Source organism: Equus asinus, chromosome 21, assembly GCF_041296235.1.
Source record: "Equus asinus isolate D_3611 breed Donkey chromosome 21, EquAss-T2T_v2, whole genome shotgun sequence".
Taxonomy (NCBI): Eukaryota; Metazoa; Chordata; class Mammalia; order Perissodactyla; family Equidae; genus Equus; species Equus asinus.
Window position 1 is genome coordinate 59,996,874 of NC_091810.1, and position 22,536 is coordinate 60,019,409.

General features: G+C 46.0%; 1 protein-coding gene across 3 annotated transcripts in view; it reads left to right on the forward strand.

The window, feature by feature from the left end:
- The window catches only part of DCLK3 (doublecortin like kinase 3), a 49,121-nt gene extending 31,098 nt beyond the window's left edge, over window positions 1-18,023 (forward strand). For 2 of the 3 annotated variants that reach the window (XM_044754725.2, XM_044754723.2), the window contains exons 3-5: window positions 11,723-11,855; window positions 14,754-14,921; window positions 17,415-18,023. In XM_044754725.2, coding sequence (XP_044610660.2) covers window positions 11,723-11,855; window positions 14,754-14,921; window positions 17,415-17,608 — 495 coding nt within the window. In that variant the 3' untranslated portion in view covers window positions 17,609-18,023. Of the gene's footprint in view, window positions 1-11,722; window positions 11,856-13,566; window positions 13,615-14,753; window positions 14,922-17,414 lie in introns of all 3 variants that reach the window. The other variant, XM_044754724.2, reaches the window with a different exon arrangement.
- Window positions 18,024-22,536: the final 4,513 nt, after the last annotated feature.

Sequence of the window (22,536 nt, forward strand, 5' to 3'; positions counted from 1 at the left end):
TCGGAAGGTTCTTCGGCCAATGCATTTTTCTGCCCTGTGGCTTACGTGTTGGCCTGTATTTTAGGCTCACCTTGGCCCCTCAAGGTACAGTGGGTGGAGCATGGGAAACTTTCAAAAGATACGTTTTCCTAGCATTTTTGAGATGTTCATTTTCGTTTTTTCTTGGGAACTCTGTCCAGGAGCCATGCCTTTTGTTCCCCTCCCCTTAGGGAAAGTTTGGGGACAGAAGTAGAAACTGCCTGCCAGCTATTTCTTGAGGTCCCTGAAGACAGTGGACCTCCTGGTGTGGGAGGGGAAGTGGAGACTGCCCACGTGGCGCCCTGTCTGGGTCCCTTCAGCCTCAGCGTGGGGCTGGCTCAGGACCCAGCAGAGGTTCTGCTCAGGCGTTGGGCCATTTCTGGGGTGGCCTGCCACCTCTGTCCCCACTCCTCTCCCCATCCCCAGTGTGGAGTCATGGGGATACTTCGGAGCCCTCTTTCAGGGCTTTTAGGGACTACTGGTGTAGGGTAAATCTGGGAGGTGACAGCCTTCAGTAAACTGTAGACAAGAAGGGCCTACTAGCCCCTTGTTTCCAAACTCCTCAAACCTCGTGGGCAATTCTTCTGGATCTCTTGGGGGCCCCCAACCTCATAGAAAGACCTGTTGGGGCTATGGGACAAAGTGTCTCTCAGATGCTTTCCCTTCCTCTTGGCCTGCTTTTGTTTCCCCTGCTCTGGGGGGAGAAGTGAACCTGTTATTTTGCATGCGGATGCCCCAGTCCTCCTGCCCTGATCTATGGCTGGTCTCCTTTGCTGTGGCTGCCTCTGTGATAGCCATGACCTTTGAGCTTGGCTCCCCTCCCACATGGGTGGGGCCTGGGGCCTGGGTGGGGAACAAGCAGACTCCCCTCCCTGATACCTCGATTCTGTCCTGCCTTACCAAATCTTGCTTATTCAAAGGGCTCTGCCAAGAATGACCTTGTGGTTCCAGCCACTCCCCTCCCCTAGTTTATCTATTTTTCAAGTTTGAATTTTATGTGTCAGTTTGTCTATTACAGGCAAATCAAGCCCCACCCACCATCAGTAGTTGGGGGCAGGTGAAAGCTGTTTAGCTTTTAGGTCCTTAGGTGTGGTTACGTAGTGGTATGTTTCTTGTATTAGCTAAAAGTTTAGTTTTAACAAATGTCAGTGACTCAAGGTGGTGAAGGAGGGGATCAAAGACTGTAAAGTTCATTTCCTCTTAGTTAAAGAATTCAAAGGAGCTGAACTGCGCTGGTGATAGGGGCATGGTGCTCACTGCTGGGCCAGCATCACTCCAGGCCCCTTACTCGTGCTGCCTGCTGTATACACCCTGTGTAGTAGGTACACTCACTCCACTCTGCAGGGGAGGAAACCAAGGCACAGGGAGGCTGAGTAACTTGCTCAGAGTCACACAGCAAATAAGGAGAAGAGGAATTTGAACCCGGGATACATCCATGCTTTGGGCACTCTGCTAGGCTGGTGCTCAGCAGCCCATCTTAACTTTTTATTTGCTGTCCCTGAATGTGAACACTGAGATGAAAGGCATGCTTTCTTGCTGCAGGTTTCAAATCCCAGTAGATCTTAGGGTAACTGTCAGTTAGGTCTGCTGGGGCAGTCTAGAGACCTCTCCCTTAGTTTGTAGGTGATGAAACAGGCTCAGCAAAAGTCAAGTTTGAGGCCCTCTGGCTTGTTTGCTGTAAGCAGAGCTAAAACAAAGGTCCAGGTAATTTCAATCCTAGTTCTGAATTCTTTTGCAAAATACGTGTTGATGGTTCAGTTACTGACTTTGGATTAAATGATGTATTTCCTGAGCAAGTTTGACGCTGACTGTGGACTTGGGTCCTTTGAGGGTGGGGGAGCTGCATGGGTGCCAGTATCTGGGAGACTGAGAAGCTAGTGGGGAGGAACATACTCTGTGTTTCCATACGAATAAATAGAGACGTGTGGAAATCTCTTTTTAGGCCAAGCATTTATTTGGAAATATCCTGTTAGTTACCTTAATCGTCTCTTTTACTAGTGGGTGATTATTTTCGCCTGAACCTGAGGATTACGGCCTTATTTCTCTTGTTCTACACTAGGATTCTCCACATCAGCGCTGCTGGCATCTGGGCAGGAGGAGTCCTTTCTCGGGGGTGTCCTGTGCACTAGAGGATGCTCAGCAGTCTCCTGGCTTCTGCCGTAGATGCTGGCAGCACCCCCGGTGGTGATAACCAAAAATGTCTCCAGACATTGCCAGATATCCGAGGGTGGTGCCGGGGGAGGAGGATTGTCCCTGGTGGAGAACCACTGCCTACACTTTGATGTGCTGTGACATGGCTCCCACCCCGTTAGAGCGCACACTTCGTTAGAGTACCATTAACTTCATTGGCATGTCATTTCGACATGTTGATTACTAATCTCTGTGCTTTACGTTTTCCTAGATTCTCACATTAACCCTGTGAGCAAGGCCTCATTATTTCCATGTGCACACGAGGATTCTGAACTGAGGGAATTGCCAGAGGTCCCCCAGCTGGGTGTGTCTGACCTTAGAGCCCGTGTTGTAGTTGCTGGGTTGTGCTGTCTTTCTAAGCTCAGCGTCTGGTTCAGCTGTGGCCAGCCCAGCTGATGAAGGAGTGCATGTTGAACTGTAGATGTTTCCTGGGTCTGATTCGGTAGCCTCCTGTAGAGCAGCCCACTTCACATCATCACCTAGTCGTCTCATGGGACGAGCATCTCAAGCTCAAGATGCCGAAACTGATTGCCCTGGAAGCTGCCTTTCTCCCAGATCTCCCCAACCCAGAGAACGGCTCCATCATCCCAGAAACAAAATGTAACATCTCCCAGCTTAAAACAAAGCGAAACAAAACCCTTGTTTTCTCCACATCCCCCTTCAGCTATTGCCCATCTTTTTATGATGTCCTTCACACACACACGCACACTTTGGAAGAAGTGTCTGTACCCACCATTTGCAGTTTCCCATTCTATGCTGAACTCCAGTCAGGCTCTCAACCCCTTAACTGCGGTGAAACCATCCTTCTCCGTTGGAACCATGGGGCCACCGCTGACCCAGCTGCTTGGGTCAGAAACCTCAGTCACTCTTGAGTCCTTTCTTTCTCATCCACCACATTCAGTCTGTTCTCATGTTTTGTCTTTACCCTTCTGCCCACCTCCACTGCACTGCCCAAGACCAAGCCACCGCCATGTCTTGCTGGGACTATGGCAGTGGCCTCCTCACTGGTCCTCCCTCTTCCTTTAAAGGCCATACTCCTCACAGAAGCCTGAATGATATTCTCCAAAAGAAAACCAGACTCCGTAACTCCTCTGCTCAGAGCTGTCATTGGCTTCCTGTTATACTCAAATAAAGGCCAAGTTCATTTCCGTGGCCTAGAAGGTCCTGCATGATGTGGCGTCTTGCTTCCTCTCAAAGCTCCTCTCCAACCACTCACCCCCCTACTCACTCCACTCCTTGCTGTTCCTACATGGGGTCAAACATGCCCCTGGGCCTTTGCACTTGCTATTTTCTCCACCTGAAAAACTCATTCCTCAGATATTAATACGGTGCACCCCTGACTTTTTTCAAATGTCACCTCCTCAGTGAGTCCTTCCTTAACTACCCTTTAAAAATACCAGCCCCTGCCACTGTCTGTCCCAGCACTGTCCGACAGAACTTTCTGCAATGATGGAAATGTCCTACATCTGCACTGCCCAGTAGGTAGCCATTAGCTATGTGAGCATTTGAGATGTACCTTGGGTGTCTGAGGAAGAAGTTTAAATTTTATTTAAAAATAAAAGCCACGTGTGGCTGGTGGAGACTGTACTAGACAACACATCCTTTGTCCCTCTTTTGCTTTTTTATAACACTTATCACTATCTGTCATTACATATTCATGTGAATATTACTGAATAATAAAAAGAAGGCTTCATAAGAGCAAGGAGTTTATCTACTTCATTCACTGCTCTATTCCTGGTACCAGACCAGTGCCTGACACATGGTAGGCATCTAACTAATATTTGTTGAATGCATATGAGATGTTAACTTGGTAGAAAAACACTGGCATGATATGTAGACACCAAAAACATGTGATAGGCCTGTCATGTGACAGATTCCCAGGGAAAACTTTGTCCCCACTGATTTTTTTTCAGTCACTCTTTGTATTAGGATATCTTTTGCTGTTGAAATATAAATTGAGTTTAGGCATTGGCATTTCAAGGTGAATTGGTTTCTAAGATCATTTCAGTCTTCACAGCCAGTTGAAAATGGAAACTTGGAGGGAAAAGGCAGGAGGAACCATAAAGGATCAAGTACGTAGTTGACAAATAGTGGTTGACAAAGAGAAATAAGCCTTGCCCACATCTTAATTTTCCTTAGGGTGGCTGCTTGCTCTTTGGTCTGTGTTCTGCTGCCATCCTCTGGTCAGAGCTGAAAATTGCAAGGTCACGTTTAAATTGTACCACTGAAGGAGACAAAGAGGCTGTTAATTGTTCAGAAAAATAAAGATTCCTCTGGAAGCTTTGAGACCATCCAGATGTTATCTGGATGCTTATTTAGATAATATAGATTGCCTGGATTCAAAGCAGGGCGCTCTGGTGTAGCTGGAAAAGGGGATGACGGATGCAGATGGATCAACAGTCATTACAGTGCTGTGTAAATTAATCTGAAACACCCTTCAGTTAGAGGACAACTGAAAACAGAGCCCCAGAAGGAATGTGACCCAGAGCAGTGAGTTTAGTTAGACCAGAAGATAGACGAATGGAGATGTGGGTGAGGCAGGGTCAGATATGTGCCCTGGGGCTATGGGAGGACCCTCAACCAGACCCAACCAAAGAAGGGGTAGGGGAGGGAAAAACCCTTTTTCCTCTACCCTCCTAGGTTCTGTGACTAGGGACTTGGAAATTAAACTGACAAAAAACAGATTAACAAGAGAAAAACAAACAGTTTATTTACGTGTGCAGTGTGCATACATATGGGAGAAACAGTGATGAGTAATTCAAGGAGGTGGTTAGAACTTGGGGCTTCTATAGCATCTTAACGAAGAGCACCAAATTTTCAGAGAGACAACAAGACAAAGGAAGGAGTGTAGGCTTTTAGGGGCAGCAGACTGTGGAGGGTCAATGCGTGGCGGGAACCAGTGGAAGAGAAGGGTTGTTTAGTGCGGTTTGTTATGTGGATTCCTCTCTCTGATCTCTGGGCTGGTCAGAGTCTCTGGTGACTTAGTTCTGTCCTTCCTGGTACAGGGAGGGCACCTTCGTCAGGGGAAAGTTTATGTCCTGCTTTTAGGCAGAGAGGGGAAGGTCAGAGCATGCTTCCTGCATCTGCTGTTTCTCAAATACCTTTGGCTCAAAATAATCAATATGTCAAAGTGGCATAACTTGGGGTGGCATGTTCTGACCCCTCACAAAGGCTTTCTGAGGAAAGGACATTGAAGGGGGATGTTTACTGGGGTCTTTGGCTTCCTTGATGGCCACCGAGTGCCCCGGCAGGTGAGGTCCTGAGGCCCACCGCTCTGATCAAATCACGCCTGGTGTGTGGTGGTCATTTCTGGACGCTCTTTGTTAAAAGAGGCATCAGTGAAGTGAGGATCATCCAGAACTTTGCTGTGCACAGGAGTCACCTTGAAGTCTTGGAGACATGCAGGTTCAGTGGCGCTGGGGCGGCCCGAGATCTTCAACCAGCTCCCAAGTGTCACGATGCTGCTGGTTCAGGCGCTGCACTTAGCATAGGAGGGAGCCAGAAAGGGTGACTGGTCAGGACACCACGTCCTATAAGAATCAGCTGGAGGATCCTCAGTGGTGAACTTAGAGGAGCCAGAGGTGGTGGGGCATGATGGTACTTGTTTCCCATGTTTATGAGGGGTGTGTCCTTATTCAGTGTCACCCCAGAGGGCAGATTTGGAAAACAGGGGTGGGGGTGGAGTTCTGAATCAACACCGAGGTGAATCTCCATACAAGCTAGGATGGTATCCTGCATAAAGTTGTGAAATCTTTTCCATTTTGAGATCTTAATCAGGGGTGAACAATAGTCTTGTGGAAGGATGTTTTAGACAACTTCCCGGTTTGGGTGGAGAATTTGATGGTTCCAGAAGTCTCACAGATTCTAGGAGGAAGAATTTTTCCAGAAAGATATCACTCATTTGATTTCGAGGATTAAGATATGAGCTGTTCTGAATCCAAAAATGGGAGGTGCCTGTTGAAAAAAAAACCAAACCAAAACAACACTCCCCCAGTCAGTACATGACCTCAAACGCAACGAGCTGCTTATGTAGGTGCAATAAATGAGAAATCTCAAGTCACTGAAGGAGGTCACATAACTCCTGATGGCAGAAGCTGGAGACAGAAGAATTAAAAACACTGAGCAGTCTGGAGCCACTTTCTGGAAGGAACAGACTCCACAGATCTTAACCACCCCCCAGGTTCTTCTCCTGCTGGCGTGGGTGCTCCCGCGGTGATCCTGAGACTCAGAAAAGCTAACCGTGAAGAGACAAGAAGCGTAAGGTGTTTTAGAAAGGCCATAAAATAATTTAAAAAACAGATTTGGTATGTGAAAATGGACCCATCAGCACATGGACATTTCACATACTAAATTCCAAAATAAAAGACTGAGTTTTCAAGCGTTGAATCTGCTATTACCTCCATGGAGCCAGGTTTTGGAATTGGGACGTTTCTCTGAGGAAGGGAATGCTTGTTGTTTCTCATAGGAATACATATTTTATTTTGGTCTATTAAATCAGCCAAATGCTTTTAATGCTGATCGCTTGGTTGGGAATATTTACAAATATTTGTGAGGGACATGTCTTTTTCAGCAATTACCCAGCCAATGTGATTAATGTAGATGATCCATCTGGAAACTCTAGGCACTACACTATTTGTTGTCTTTCCCTTCCAAACTAGATTTTCTAGTCTAAATTATTCTAATAATTACTTCCCTTGTCTCCTTTCGGGCTATGTCTGTCTCAATACGCAGACCAACGCAGAATCGCAGTCGTTCTACATCTCTGCCTTTCCATTTGGTTGGGTTAATTATGGAGACATTGATTAGATTGCCTGGCAGTGACTCCGGCTCGGTAATTAAGACACATTCTGCTTACAGAGATGTAAGCTCACTGACAGGATCCAAAGGAAGTTTGGAGAGCTTTTTTTTTTTTTTTTTAAGATTTTATTTTTTCCTTTTTCTCCCCAAAGCCCCCCGGTACATAGTTGTGTATTCTTCGTTGTGGGTTCTTCTAGTTGTGGCATGTGGGACGCTGCCTCAGCGTCGTCTGATGAGCAGTGCCATGTCCACACCCAGGATTCGAACTAACGAAACACTGGGCCGCCTGCAGCGGAGCGCGCGAACTTAACCACTCGGCCACGGGGCCAGCCCCTGGAGAACTTTTTTTAAAAAATCTATTTTATTGAGGTCGCATTGGTTTATAACATTATGTAAATTTCGGGTGCTCATCATTATGTTTCGACTTCTTTATATATTTTCGATGTATCGACTGCATCATGTTCACCACCAAAAGTCTAATTGTCATCTGTCACCATACATATGTGCCCCCTTACCCCTTTCACCCTCCCCTATCCCCTTCCCTTCTGGTAACCACCAATCTGTTTTCTGTATCTATATGTTTGTTTGTTTGTTGATCTTCTATATATGAGTGAAGTCATATAGTAATTGTCTTTCTCCATCTGACTTATTTTGCTTACCATAGTACCCTCAAGGTCCATCCATGTTGTCACAAATGGTACAATTTCACCTTTTTTATGGCTGAGTAGTATTCCACTGTGTGTGTGTGTGTGTCCTAGCAGTGGAATTTCTGGATCATATAGTATTTCTATTTTTAATTTTTTGAGAAATACCCTACTGTTTTCCATAGTGGCAGCACCAGTATACATTCCCACCAGCTGTGTATGAGGGTTCAGAGAACTCGTATGGGGAGACCAGGGAGTGGCTGCCTGCCTTCCATTTTCTGGTGTTGCTGTGTTCATGGCTGTGATTGGGCACAGGGAAGACCAGAGTCCTCCCCACTGCCCTTCTGCCCCCCAAGCACTGGTAGGAACTTTGGGAACCTTTGTCCCCATTCCAATAGAGATGTGAGGACATGTGCCTCCAGACCAGTTGATAATTTCTCCTATAGCTCTGGTGGCCCCAGCAAGTCTCTTCTTGGCTGGTACCATCCAGGCTCATCCCAGTTAGTCTTATCATAGAGCTGTAATTAACTGCTCAGTTCGCCTATGGCCTGAGCCTTCAGCTACTATGATGAGATGCGGGGCAGGTAAGAGTTGGGGAGGGGGTGGGAGCTTTGACAGAAGGGGATGGACCAGGGCCATGCTTGATCCAGGGGCCTGGATGAAGAGATCCTAAAAGGGGAGCCGGAAGATATCAGGGCTGACTTCCTGTACTTCTCATTTTCCCTGAAGTCTGTCCTGCTCTTCAGAGGTGAACTGTTATGGTGGCTAAAGTAATATGGTTTACTTAACAAACCCTTCTGTCGTGCTTCTTGGGTGCCGGGCACTGTCTATAACACCTTACAAATATTAATTCATTGAATCCTCATCATAGTCCTGTAAGATCATTCACATTCCCATTTTCCAGACTGAAATGGAGGCACAGGGAGGGCAAGTGACTTGACCAGGACGTAGTAAATGGTGGGCTGGAGTTTGAACGCTGATGGTTGGCTTTTAGAGTCTGTGCTTGTAACTGTTACATGATGCTGAACCTTCCAGCAAAGGGTTATTTCTGTTGGAGGAGATGAGGAGGCCTATCCAGAGGTCCCCAAGAGAACCACAGGCAAGTGGACCAGAGGCCAACCTCTTCCAGGAGCTCAGCCCTGAATTTTACTATGTTGTTACAAAAAGGGCTTTTGCCATAAATCCATCAGGCGGTACAGGGTCCAGAAGGGGGTCCCTCCAGGGGGAGGGGTGGCTGTGTCTCTGCCTTTCTGCTGGGTGGCCAAGATCCCCAGAACACTGACTGGCTGTCTGGGTTTCAAGATAAAGATATCAATAGTGACCATTGTGTTTTTTTTTGTTTTCTGTCTTTTTTTAAGTGGAAAATAAAAATTTTATTGAGAATGTACCTTGAAAAAAACCAAAAATATAAATTTATTTAATCTTATAGTTAACAAAATTTATGTTTTAATTAAAACTGTGCATTAATTTCTCCCCCCCAGCTTTATTGAGGTATAATTGATAAATAAAATTGTAATATATTTAAGTGTAAAACATGATGATTTGCTATATGTGTATGCTGTGAAAGGATTTCCACAGTCAAGTTAATTCACAATCCATCGCCTCATATAGTTACCTTTTTTTTTGTGAGAATGCTTAAGATCTGCTTTCTTAGCAAATTTAAAGCATGCAATACAGAATTATTAACTAGTCACCATGCTGTCCATTAGATCCCCAGACCTTATTCATCTTATAACTGAAAGTTGGTACCCTCTGACGAATATCTCCCCATGTCCCCCAGCCCCTGGCAGCTACCTTTCTACTTTTTGTTTCTATGAATTCAACTTTTTTTTTTTTTCGATTCCACTGTTCTCTCTGCCCTCTTATGGATAAATTCCTCTCTGGGCCTGAGATACTTGACACCCCCAAGCTTTGTCCTTTATATTAGGAAGAAAGGGGCCAGGCAGGATGTGACAACAGGTCTTGAGTGGGCTGCACCTTTCCCAAGAGGCACATGACACTGAGGGAGGAAACGATGCCACACTTGCAGAGTCTTTTGTTCAAAGCTCCTTTCTTACAGATTGTGCTGGCTACTTTCTGTGACCGAAAGAGGTCAGAGTGATGGTTGGGTGGCAAGGCTGCTAAAAGGGCTCAGAACACCTTCCTGGTGTGGAGCCAGCATCTTCTGCGTGTACACACACCAGCTGCAAGCTGCGGCTGCCTGGGATAGCACAGAGCAGGGCCAGCTCAGGCCCAGAGCTGCTTCAGCCAGAGTCAGAAGCAGGCAGGTATCGCCCAGGTGTGCATAGCTGCCTGCATCCTGGGAATGAGGGGCTGTGAGAACCCTTTGGCTTGTGCCTTTATTTCTTGGTGTCCTGAAACGTCTGTCAAGGTGAGACTCTTATGTGGGAGGCAGCTGCTCTGAGTCTTCACATTCTCTGATGTTTGGAGGCCAAACCTCCTGTTGGGTTGCCCTTCTATCTTACTCGTTTGGGTACCAACGAGTACTGAAGAAGGTTGGAATTTTGATTTGTGCCTGATTATGTAACCTTTCCCCAAAGTAAAATCCCGCCTCCATAGCACCAATGCATCTTTTGCTTGCTGCAACATATGCTAGGTTCGCCCCCCATTGGTTCTTTGTTTGTTTCCATTTTCTATGTGCAATATAACATATCTTTAGTTTTATTTCTTGCATGGTGGTCTAAATACTTGCTAAGGTCACATCTCGAGATTCGTTTCTTTTCGGTTAAGACCCACCTTTTCCTACCAGTCATCATCTAGCATGCAGACACCTTGAGGGTGGAGGAGGACAGGAAAGATTGACATGGCAGTGGGAATTGGTTTGCCAGAGATCACAAAGCCGGTTACCTGCACATGTTTGAAGGAGTGAGACTCAGGCGGGATATGTTTTGGTGAGGACAAAAGAGAGCAGTCAATTCGCTGTATTCATTTCAGAGTGAGGGTAGCTGTCTTTTCTCTGTTTTAAAAAATGACTAATTCTACTGTGCTCTAAAACCTGGTGGAAGTTGGGGGGTCTAAAGGAAGAATCAGAGATAATTTATTTCACCTTTATGCAAAAAAGTTAACAGAACCCAGTTTATCAGTTTCAATATGTAGGAATAAATTTAAGTTCAGTGGCATTAATTTTTTGTATTATGTGCAAACTAGGATGACCACTTCATTCCGGTTTGCCAGAGACTGTCCTTGTTTTAAAAATGAAAGTCCTACATCCTTGGAGCCCCCTCAGTCCCAGGCAATCTGGGACGATTGTTCACTTTAGGGCTAACATTTTGCTGGGCAGATTATACACATTGAATGGAACTCCTGACAATCCTGTTTGCTGGAGATTCTCTCTTCTCCTCCTCTTCCTCCTCCTCCTCCTCCCCCGCCTCTGCCTCCTCCTCCCCTTCCTCCTCCTCCTCCTTGCTGTTAGGTGAGTAGAAATTTGTCTAAGACACTCAGCCACGAGACTGGGAATTGGAATGAAAGACTCCTGGTCTGTTTGGTTCTTAACTCCCGCCATCCCCCAAATTAGGGTTTGTATTTAACATTCCTCCACTGCTTGTTTGTCTACTTCTTCACTCTAATTCCTAGTTCTTTTTCCTTTCTTTTTTCCCTCTGCCCAGACTTTACGTTACCCACAGGCATTTACTAGTCTTCACTAAAGCTAGTCTGTGCTCAAAGTATCATTGATCTTTGTTCTGACTCAATGCTGCCCAAGAGAACTTTCTGTGATGATGGAAATGTTCTCTATTTGTACTGTCCATTATGGTAGCCATTAGCCACCAATGGCTATTGAGCACTTGAAGTGTGGCTAGTGCATCTGAGAAACTGAATTTTTAATTTAATTAAATTTAAATAGCCGACTGCGGCAATATGGTGCTACCACATTGGACAGCACAGTAAATCCTCACTCGTTGGTTCTGTAGTTTAAAATGTGAGCAGCTGTCACTGAGATCACGTTGAGTTTGTCCATGTTGGGCTAAACGATGTCTATTGTTTGCTTATCCTGACTTTGCATGTTTTTTGTCTCAGTTTTCCTTCTTTGTTCTCACCACAATTTGGGCGGTTTGGGGGATTTTGGTTTCTTACAGGTTCAGCGAAATGAGGACAAATCTACCACCTTGAAACTGGCTGATTTTGGCCTTGCAAAGCACGTGGTGAGACCTATATTTACTGTGTGTGGGACTCCAACTTATGTAGCTCCTGAAATTCTTTCTGAGAAAGGTAAGTATTACGCGGTGCTCTGTGGGACTCTAGCTCACTTACTAACAAGTGTTTTATTTTCAATATTTAATATTTAATATTTTTTAGTATGGAGCAGTCAAAAATCTCAGAGAGTTGGCACTAAGCTTGCACTTGGATTTTAAGGGAAATATTTGAAGCAAGCTTCCTTGACCAAAGTATGAGAACTTCTCCCTCATCAGGGCTGTCCTTTTTACAGAGAAGGGATTGGGGCGGGGAGGTGTGTGTTTGTGTGTGTGTATTGGCAGGACAGTGAGATGAAAGATGATAGAGAATTGGGAAGGAACTTAAGCAAGCAATGCTATTTGTGCCACTGACCCAAGGCTACCTCTAATGGGAGAGAATGGAAGCAGTTGTGATAGTTGGCTTAAAAATTCCTCCACCAACCACGCATTTTAAGGAAAACGGGGTCCCATTTCAAACCCCATGAATAATATTTATTACCTGTTTCTATATTGTATAAGGATGCAATGAACTGTTTTAGTGACCCACTCTGTAAAGTATATAAAAAGGAAATCACTATTATTATTATATGGCTCCAAATATATGAATGACTGTTTAGCCTCTGTGGCGCTCTAGGAGAAATCAGTTTAGGAACTCTATGTTGTATGGGAAGGCTCTGTATGGGTATAGGGTTGGTGGTAGGGGGAAGGGAGGGATAGTTTTCCACCAGTGGATGCATCAGGGAAGCTAAGATGAGGAGACTAGAATGTGCGTGGGGTTGGGTGGTAGAGACGTTGAGACTAGCCTCAGTGTTGCAGAGGGCAGTTTAGTTGGTTGAGTAGGTTGAGCCTGGATTACTCACAATTGGGAAGGCTGAGCAGAGGAAATTGGACTCAGTGTGGCCAGCATAGGAGCCATGGTAATGCGGTGACAGTGGGAGAGGAAAATACTGAGCAACCATGGACATTTTAATGGAGGCATAATGAACTGGATAGGAGGAGAGGGAAAGGAAATAGTCCAGATGAACACTTAGGGAAACCGCCACATTGATGGTAGTGCCAACTGAAATAGGGTGTTGGGAGGGAAAGCTCTTTCAGGAGATGGGGATGGGGTGAGTGAAATTTTGAACACACTGACTCTGTAGAGATATCAGGATGGACACATGGACTGTCTGGTTGGCAAGCAAGTGAAGTCCTGGGCTGGTCGTGTGGCTTTGAGACTACTGAACTCAGAGTTGGCAGCCAAAGCTGGCGAGATAATGAACTCCTTAGTGATGCCAACAAGGGCAGCCAAGGACAGATTCTTGAGGAAAGCCAAGAGTTGGGGGATGAGACAAGGAAGCAGAGGACAGGGCAGCTGGAGGCAGGAAGAGGATGAGGAAAGTACAGTGTCACAGAGGCCGAGGGGCAGATTTCAAGAAGAGGGGAGGCCCAGCAGAACCAGACCCTCCTGAGAGTGGAAGGCGGGTGAGAACTGAGAAAAGGCCATTAAAGTTGGTTAGAAAGAGGTCTTTGGTGATTATTCCCCTAATATTTTCCTGCTGATTTGTGTCTTGACAACATTGCTCTGGGGCGTAATAACAAATATCTGACTTCCAAATTAAAGCTGCCAAATGTTTTCCTTTTCTAAAGATAAAAAGTGAGAAAGTGTTTGAAAACATATATACTCCTGTTATAAACTTTTGGGAGGATGATTGGGCAATATGTATCAAAAATCTTTACTGTATTTACTTTGTGCATTTCATTTCTAGGAAGCTATTTGAAGAATATAATCAGAGATGTGCACGGATATTTAATATGTAAGGATGTTCATCACAGAATTACTTACAGTTGTAAAATATTAGAAGAACCTTCAGTTACAACAGAAGATTCATTATATGAAGGGAATACTAACAGCTATTAGCAATCATAATTTTGGATGGGCCCCGGGGCCGAGTGGTTAAGTTGGCGTGCTCTGCTTTGGTGGCTTAGGGTTTCACCGGTTCAGATCCTAGGTGTGGACATGGCACCGCTCATTAAGCCATGTTGAGGCGGTGTCCCACATGGCACAACCCGAAGGGCCTGCAACCAGAATATACAACTATGTACTGGGGGACTTTGGGGAGAAGAATTAACTCAGTTGCCAATCTTCAAAAAAAAACCTTATTAAAAAATCGTATTTTTGAAGAATATTTTTTTATATTCATCATGGGAAATTCCTGTATAGGAAATGCTGTGATATAATGTTAAGTGAATGAGATGGGGTATAAAATATGTGCTATGAGATCTTAATTTTGTTAAAGAAAGTATAAATGTGTGTGTGTTTGCATGTTCATGGGGAGTATAGCTACTAATATCAATCCTTTTATAATCATAGAAAAGACCCAGTAAATAATATATTTAAAGTGAGAGAAAGCATTGAATGAATAGGAAGTTGAGGCTGCTGGTGTAGACCGGGGTTCTCAGCCTATCTCTGGCAAAGGGCCAGGTTTTAAAATTTCTGATACTGTGTGGATCCATATGAAGTCCTGCTGCACGTGACAACATCACAGCTCATGCCACATGACTGATCATGTGTGTCCGACAACCCCTGAGCTGATCTATACCCTGTCCCATGAGATGTGTCCGTTGATCATGTAATTGGATGTCATGGCCGTGTCAAATTGCTATAAGAGTTTCCAAATGTTTGCTCTCAATTTCTGTGCTTATTTTATCACAGGCCAGTAATAAAGGATCACAAATTGGCACTGGTCCGAGGACCAAACTTTGAGTAACACTGGTGTAGACCCCAGGTTTGTAGGAGTTGGCAGCAAGGCCACCCATGTGTTTGGCAGGGGCTCTTGCTTACTGAGAGCTGAGCTCCTCTGTGACCTGGAGCTCTGATTCTCCAACATGTATCTCGTCACATTTGATCCAGCCTGGTCTCAGCTTCACTTGTGTCCCTGCCTCTATTGCACAGGTTACGGGCTGGAGGTGGACATGTGGGCCGCGGGTGTGATCCTCTACATCCTGCTGTGTGGCTTTCCCCCCTTCCGCAGCCCGGAGAGGGACCAGGACGAGCTCTTTAACATCATCCAGCTGGGCCACTTCGAGTTCCTGGCCCCTTACTGGGACAATATCTCTGACGGTGAGATTTGGGACTTCCTCCAGCAGGAGAGGAGGGATGAAGAGCTGGGGCCCTTCCTGGGTTCTGACTGCAATGCAAGTTTTAGGTCAGATGTGTCAGAAGACAGAGGGCCCTACTGTGTGCGTGGCAAGGAGCTGGGCTGTAGACATGTCGGGCTTCATCCTGTGTTTCCTTCTGGCTTTGTGTAGATTTATGTAGCACTCCGAAAACATGACTTACTTTGAGACTTAATGAAAGAGTCTAACCACCAGTTGCAGTCAGCAAACATTTTTCCTTAAGGCAGTTAAGGAACCTCAGAACTGAAAAATATCAGAAACATGTGACACTCATTTGGAAAGATCAAAGGCATCTTATAGAAGTGTTTATGAACACACTGGATGTGCTTATTTTATTCATATAAGCAATCAGGGGTCCTGTGGGGCATGCCTGGAGCACAAGGGCTCTGGACAGTGATGGGGGAGGGTCTCAGTTATTTTTAGAGGAGCAGAAGCATGTGTGGGCCTCCTCCTGTTTGGTCCTTTATTTATTTATTTATTTTTTTTGAGGAAGATTACTGCCAATCCTCCTCTTTTTGCTGAGGAAGCCTGGCCCTGAGCTAACATCTGTGCCCATCTTCCTCTACTTTATATGTGGGACGCCTGCCACAGCATGGCTTGTCAAGTGGTGCCATGTCCACACCTGGGATCCGAACTGGCGAACCCCGGGCCGCCAAGAAGCGGAACGTGCACACTTAACCGCTGCACCACCGGGTTGGCCCCTGTTTGGTCCTTTAAATGGAATCTTTCCCCTCGTTTCCGCTGATTTGTCTGTTCTACCCACTGCCCTTGTAAATTGGGAACTGGATAATTGGGGGTTTTGAGTCTTGGAGTCTTTAGCTTAAAAAGTAGACTAGGAGTGGTAACTATTTTTTCCCCAATTTCTCTTAAACATGTCATCTAAGATTAGTTATTGAACTGCCCTCATCCCTAGCTTCTGTCTCCTCACTTGGGGTTGGAGGTTGAGGGAAGGGAAAAGCTTCATTTTATTCCCCTTAAATGAGATACGTGGAGGGGTGGCTTACTGCTGGTAGGGTGAAGGTCTTGAGCTGATCAAGGCAATGGCAACTTGGGAATTGAAGGACTAAAGATAATTTTAGAACGTTCTGTGCAGCACTGTCCTTAGACTTGGGATTGGGTGGCCCCTGCCCTGGGTCCCATGCCTTAGGGGGCCCTGCTCTGGTTATACTCCTCCCCACAGAGTGAGGAGACTGTGAGGCCAAGGAACCGTGCCCTGCCCCAGAGCCCAGGTCTCCCAGTCTAGATCACTTATTTGGGACCCTAGAATTCCCTGCTCAAATGGATCAGGCCCACTTCCAAGACTGGTGAGACTTCTCTTCCCAGCCTCTCCCCACAATGCCATAGGGTGGCCAAGGAGTGGCTGTCTTGGGGGGTGGGTAGAGAGAACTTGGACATGTTGGTGGGGTGTCCAGTTGTCCACACATGTACATGTGAGTCTGAGAATTCCCACTTTAAACCTGGCCTTCTACCCCCTGAGTCCTTTGAGGACCTTGAAGGAGTGATGCTTGTGGGGGCAGGCTCCAGGGCACTTTGTGGGCAGAATTTGCCCAGCCTGAACTAGGTGGGGTAGGAGAAATCCTGTGGCTTCCATGCTCATTTGGTGGCTGGACAGTGGGGTAGAGGAGAGGGTGATTGGTGGTTGAGCAGCTGACCTTGAGCAAGAGTCATCCATCCCCCAATAAAGGCAAAGAAAAGTGGGTGATTTCTTTCCTGTGCATTCTTGACTTATGGGAAGAGGGGGCTCAGAGAGCCAGCCTGGGAGAGCCAGCGTCCATGGAGAAATCTTTTCTCCTTGCCACCTGCCACCTGGCCCACCAGTTGTCACCACCTCTCTTTAGAATCATGGCCTTGGGTGGAAAATGAAATTCATTTTGAATTTGCACCATTGACTACTTAGATTTCTTTCACATTTTTCAATTTTGTCAATATGGAGGCATATTTATTAACTTAGGAAGGAAGATTGAATATATTTTATTTAACAACTTGATAGTTTGACTTACAAATTTAAAATATATAATATATAGACATATGGTACGTGGCCTCCATTTGTTCTCTTGCACTGGGTGCCGTGTGTGTTAGTGGTGGGCCTGCCCTGTGACTCTGGAGAAATGAAGAAACATCCTCTGGAGCTGTGCTCTCCAACACAATAGCCCCTAGCTGTCCATGGCTATTTAAATTTAAGTGTAAATTAATTAAAAGTAAATACAGTGAGAATTCAGTTCCTCCGTTTCACTAGCCATGTTTCAAATGCTCAGTAGTCCCAAGTGGGTACTGCCGATAGGGAAGGTTTCCATCATTGCAGAAAGTTCTGGTGGACAGCACTGCTCTACTGTAGCCTTGGTGCTGATGTGGATGTTTGTGTTATTTCGTGCATGGGGAAGAAAAAGTCAGGGCCACCTGTGTTCATCTCCTTTCCCTCTTTCTGTCTCTCCAACAGCTGCCAAAGATCTGGTGAGCCGATTGCTGGTGGTAGACCCCAAAAAGCGCTACACAGCCCACCAGGTTCTTCAGCACCCCTGGATTGAAACTGTTGGAAAGGCCAGCACGGCAAACCTACAGAAGGAGGTGGCCCCCAGCAGCGAGGGCCACTTCCGGAGCCAGCACAAGCGGGCTGCAGAGCAGGCTTCATAGTCGCCTCCTTGGGGACCTGTTCAGCCCCCCGTTCTGCTCAAGGACAGAGAAAAGGAGAGAAGTCTAGGAGAAAAACAATGAAAAGGACTTCTTCACATAATTGGAAAATCAGGGGAAGGAGAGGCGCTCAGTATATTTTAAAGCATATTGAAAAAATAAACGAGTCTTAATGTTAAATGTTGTAACATATTTTTAGATTTGTATATTTGAAGCCTTTAATACATTTTTCTGGAGGAGGGGAGGACTTGTTATCAGCGAGGGATTTTTAGTAATAATGATGTGTTTTGTTTCTCCTTGTAACCAAGTTCATGGTCTACGACATGAGTGGTGCTTACCAGGGTCTAAACTCCCCCTGTGAGATTAATAAGGTGAATCGTGGTCTTTCTGCATTAATAAAATGTGCTCTGAATGACTGAAGTGGGTCATTTTCTGATTATTTCTGATTGCTGGTGATGAAGCGAGGGAATTATGGTTTCCACGTGCCTCCTGAAGCCGCCATGACTGCATGTAAGTGTTGTGATGGACACTTGATTAACTGGCACCATCTGCTTATTTAGGATGTGCTGGTCTTGATCTCTAGCGTTCAGTCTTACTGAAAATCAGATTTGGCGCAGTCTGAAAAATGGAAAGGAGAAATCGTTGATTCATTGTTGTCCCATTTTTACTGCTTTCAGCTGATTATCCCTGAGCCTGAGTCACTTCCATATGAAGTTAGGCAGTCAGGCTGTGACTGTGTGAACATTTTCAGAGCACAAGGGAGCCATTGAGTGCATTCACGTGTCAGAAATGCAGTAAGTGGCTTACGCTCAGGCATGAAGGCGCTCTGAGAGTTCAGGCACATTCCCACCTGCAGGGCAGACACGTGGGGGCCTCAGGAGGCCTGTTCACTGATTATCTCAGTCCAGATTTCTGTACTGAGATGATGATTTTTGCAGATGACTCTGGGAGTATGCATGAGCTGAAAGCAAGACATAATCCTGATATTTCCCAAATTGACCTTTCTGGGTTATATGTAACCTGGTCAATAAGACACAGAGTCACAAAGTCAAAAGTGTGGGCTTCTGACCACCCCCCTCCCTTCCCTAACAGTGTTAGGGGCCTCTGGGTGGAGGCAAGTATCAGTCAGGAAAACATGAGAGCATGAGAGAGTTTGGTAGGAGGAATTGCTGAAAGAGATGTTGGGGAATGCAACAGCACAGAGGAGGTGCTGAAGGTATTTAGATAGTAACTGCAGGAAGTGGCTTCCTATCCTAGGTGGGGAACCAAGGGAAGAGGATGGGTGATTAGAGCCCACAAGCTTGCAGGAGAAACGTCTTGTAGTGGATGCTAAGTGTGCCACCCGGATCCCCCTTCCAGACTCACAGGAATAAGCTGCCAGGATGCTGCTGGCTGACAGCCCTCCATGGTCGCCATCTACAGGAATTGCCCTTAGCTGGGAAGAATCGCCTCACCCAGGATCACACCCACTTCCTAGGATGGGCTACATCCGATAACTGGTTCATGTAGAGTGGGAAGGCTTGGTCCCTTTGTCCCCAGTGGGGACAATGCTGAAGGGCTAGCCCTGGGTTGAGACTGCATCACAGCCCAACTTCTCCGTCACCCAGTCCTGCTTCTTTCCCTTCTCTTCCAGAGGTGATGATTCTGGGACCACTCCTCAATAAACCTTCTGCGTGCTAATCTCAGTCTCAGAGTTGGCTCCCCAGAGAACAGAGCCTGTGACTCTCCAGACACTTGAAACTGCTGCAAAGAGATACCAGCTGGTGCTTTAACCTCAGGGGCTCTGAGGAGGGGCTCCGGGGAGCTGGGACCCAGACACCCAAGGAGAGGGTGCTGCCCAGCAGGTAATACAATGAGACTCCTTGGAAAGAGTCTTGGAAGCTGGAATCAAATGCTGTTGGAACATCTTTTGATAAAGTCACCAAAGGCACAAGATCCAAAATGGAATTTCCAGTCCTCTTGTTAGCATAGTTTGATTCTATTGACCACTCTCTCTTTTTGAGTCATTTCTCCTGTTGACGTCTGGGATACCACATTTTTCTGGTTTTCCTTGTGCAATGCTGGCTAATCCTTGGGGTCTCCTGTATAGGTTCGGTCTTCTTCCAGTTGCTAAAAGTTGTAGTTCCATTATTAGTCACTAGGGAATACAAATTAAAACCACAATGAAATAACACTATCCACTTATTAGAATGGCTAAAATTTAATGGCCACAATGAAAAGACTGACCATACCAAGTATTGGCAGGGACTGAGTAACTGGAACTCTTGTACGTTGCTGGTGGGGATGTAAAATGGTACTCCCCCTTTGGAGTACAATTTGGCAGTTCCTTTAAAAGTTAAACATATACCTACCATATGACCCAGCCATTCCGCTTCTAGGTATTTACAAGAGAAAATGAAGCATATATCCACACAAAGACTTGTGCATAAATATTCATAGGTGCTTTATTTGTAGCCCAAAAGTGTAAACAATCTCAATGTCTATAAACTGGTGAATGTATAAAAAATTGTGGTACATCCATTCAATGAATAATATTCAGCAATAAAAAGGAATGAACTCTTGATACATGTAATAACATGGACAAAACTAAAAATAATTAGACTGAATGAAAGAAGACCAAAAAAGATTACATTCCATATGATTCCATTTATGTACAATTCTAGAAAATGCAAACTAATTGATAGTGTCAGAAAGCAAATCGGGGGTTACTTGGGGAGAGGAGGGAGGGAGGGATTACAAAGGAACACAAGGTAACTTTGGAGGTGATGGATATGTTCATTATCTTGAATGTAATAATGAATCCATGGGTGTATATATGTCAAAACTCATCAAATTGTATACTTTTAATTGTGTATAATTAGTTGTGTGTCAATTATACTTCAATAAAGCTATTAAAAATATAGTTGCTGTTCCTTCAAGATCAGTCCCAGAGCCTCTTCTTTTACTCTATACTCTGCCTCGGCAGTTTCACCTACACTCACTATCTATTTGCAGATGATCCTCTTCCTCCTTCCTCCCATTTACATCTCCAGTTCAGGCTTCTTCTCGGAGCTCAGACCATCTGTCCAACTGGCCATACGACATATGTGACACATCCATATGTAAGCATCAAAAGTTCCTTCAGGGTGGGGGCTGGCCCCGTGGCCCAGTGGTTAAGTTCACGTGCTCTGCTGCAGGCAACCCAGTGTTTTGTTGGTTCGAATCCTGGGTGTGGACATGGCACTGCTCATCAAACCATGCTGAGTCAGTGTCCCACATGCCACAACTAGAAGGACCCACAACGAAGAATATACAACTATGTACTGGGGGGCTTTGGGGAGAAAATGGAAAAAAATTAAATCTTTAAAAAAAGAAGTTCCTTCAGGGTGGAATGTGCAATCATCACCCCCAAACCTGGCCCTCCTCCATTGCTGTCCATCTCACGGAATGGTTCTGCTGAGCAAGTTCAAAACACAGGCAGCATCCTTGATACCTCTGTCCCCCACCTCATATCCAGTCCGTCCCCATTGGTTCACTTTCTCAGTGTTGGAACCCGATGCAGAATGGCACCATCTCTTTAGTTCGCAGCCTCTGCTCTGCTTCTGATCCTGCATGGCTGGGTCCCAAATGCCTGTGGATGAGTGATTCTGAACACACTGCTTTCTGCAACAGAGGTGTTTATCTAGAGGCTCCATTAACTCCCTCCCAGTTCTGCCTTGTGAGAGTTGAAAGGTTTTTTTAAATTAGAGGCCAGTGCTGTGGGGCCTTGGGCATCTCAGACAACCCACTCACCTGCAGTTGGTTGGGAGTTGATGGTAAGTCTGGAGGTGGCTTAAGAGCCATGATTGGTCCTACCAGGGGGGATGCCTCCAGCACAGAAGCTCCAGGGGTGATTGTCAAGTGACTTGTGCTCTTTCCTCAGGGTTTAGCTCCAGCTCCTCTGTTTCTGATAATTTCTCCCCCTGAAAATTCGTAACATTGGTGTGGTGGATGCTGTGGTTGCCTCGTAGAGTCCTGCTCCAGGACTGAAGCACCTGCTCTCCTAGACTTACTCTTAGCTGAGATGAGTCTCCATACACACATTCATGTCCCTCTGGGCATCTCACATCCAGTGTCTGGTCAATGTGAGTTACAAAGGTCCGGCCTCCTTGCTTCAACTTGGGCAGCTCTGCAGAGCCATCCCATATCTCTCTGTGAGACCAAACAAGGCCTTTGCTTCAACTATAACACAGTTAACTTCTTCTCCCCAGTCCTGCGTAATTTACACCTCCTTCCCGAACAGACGTCAATACTGAGAACAGTCCCAGTCAACTTCCTACACACAGATCTTGCTCTCAGAATCTGCTTCCCAGGGAGACCAACTTGTGAATTTGTCACATCCAGTTAATGTGAGCAGGAGGCAGCTAGACCCGGGGAACTTCTCCAGCTCCTCTTCCCTGGACCCCTCCATGCCCAGAATGGACCCCTTAATGCTTGGCTCTCCAGACTCAGGCTAATCCTAGGGGGCCAGGTCACAGAATTGCTCTGGCTCCAGGGTTCCTGAGTGAGTGGACCCTAGTGACATTGGGGATGCTGTGGTGGTGTCATGTAATCCAGGGACCAGCAAACTCAGAAAGGGGTTGCAGAATTGATTGTGGTTTCCTTTACTTGAAAAGGGAGATTAGAACTAGTTCTAGTGTGTCAGTAAGACTTTCAAGGCCTGTGTGAGTAACTAGGCTCCATCCTCGAGCTGTGCTGGGGAGTGGAGGGGAGCTCAAGCAGGCACTGCTGGATGCTTCTGGTCTGGGGACAAGGAAGCTAAGCCCGCCTGGGGCAGTTCTGGAGTCATGGTGTTCCCCAAGCAGACCCTGAGACAAGGACTTGAGTGGATAGTTTCTTTGGGAGGCAGTCCCAGGAAATGCGGTGGGAGAGTGGGGATGTGAGTCCAGGAAGGGAGGAAAGCCAAGAAATGG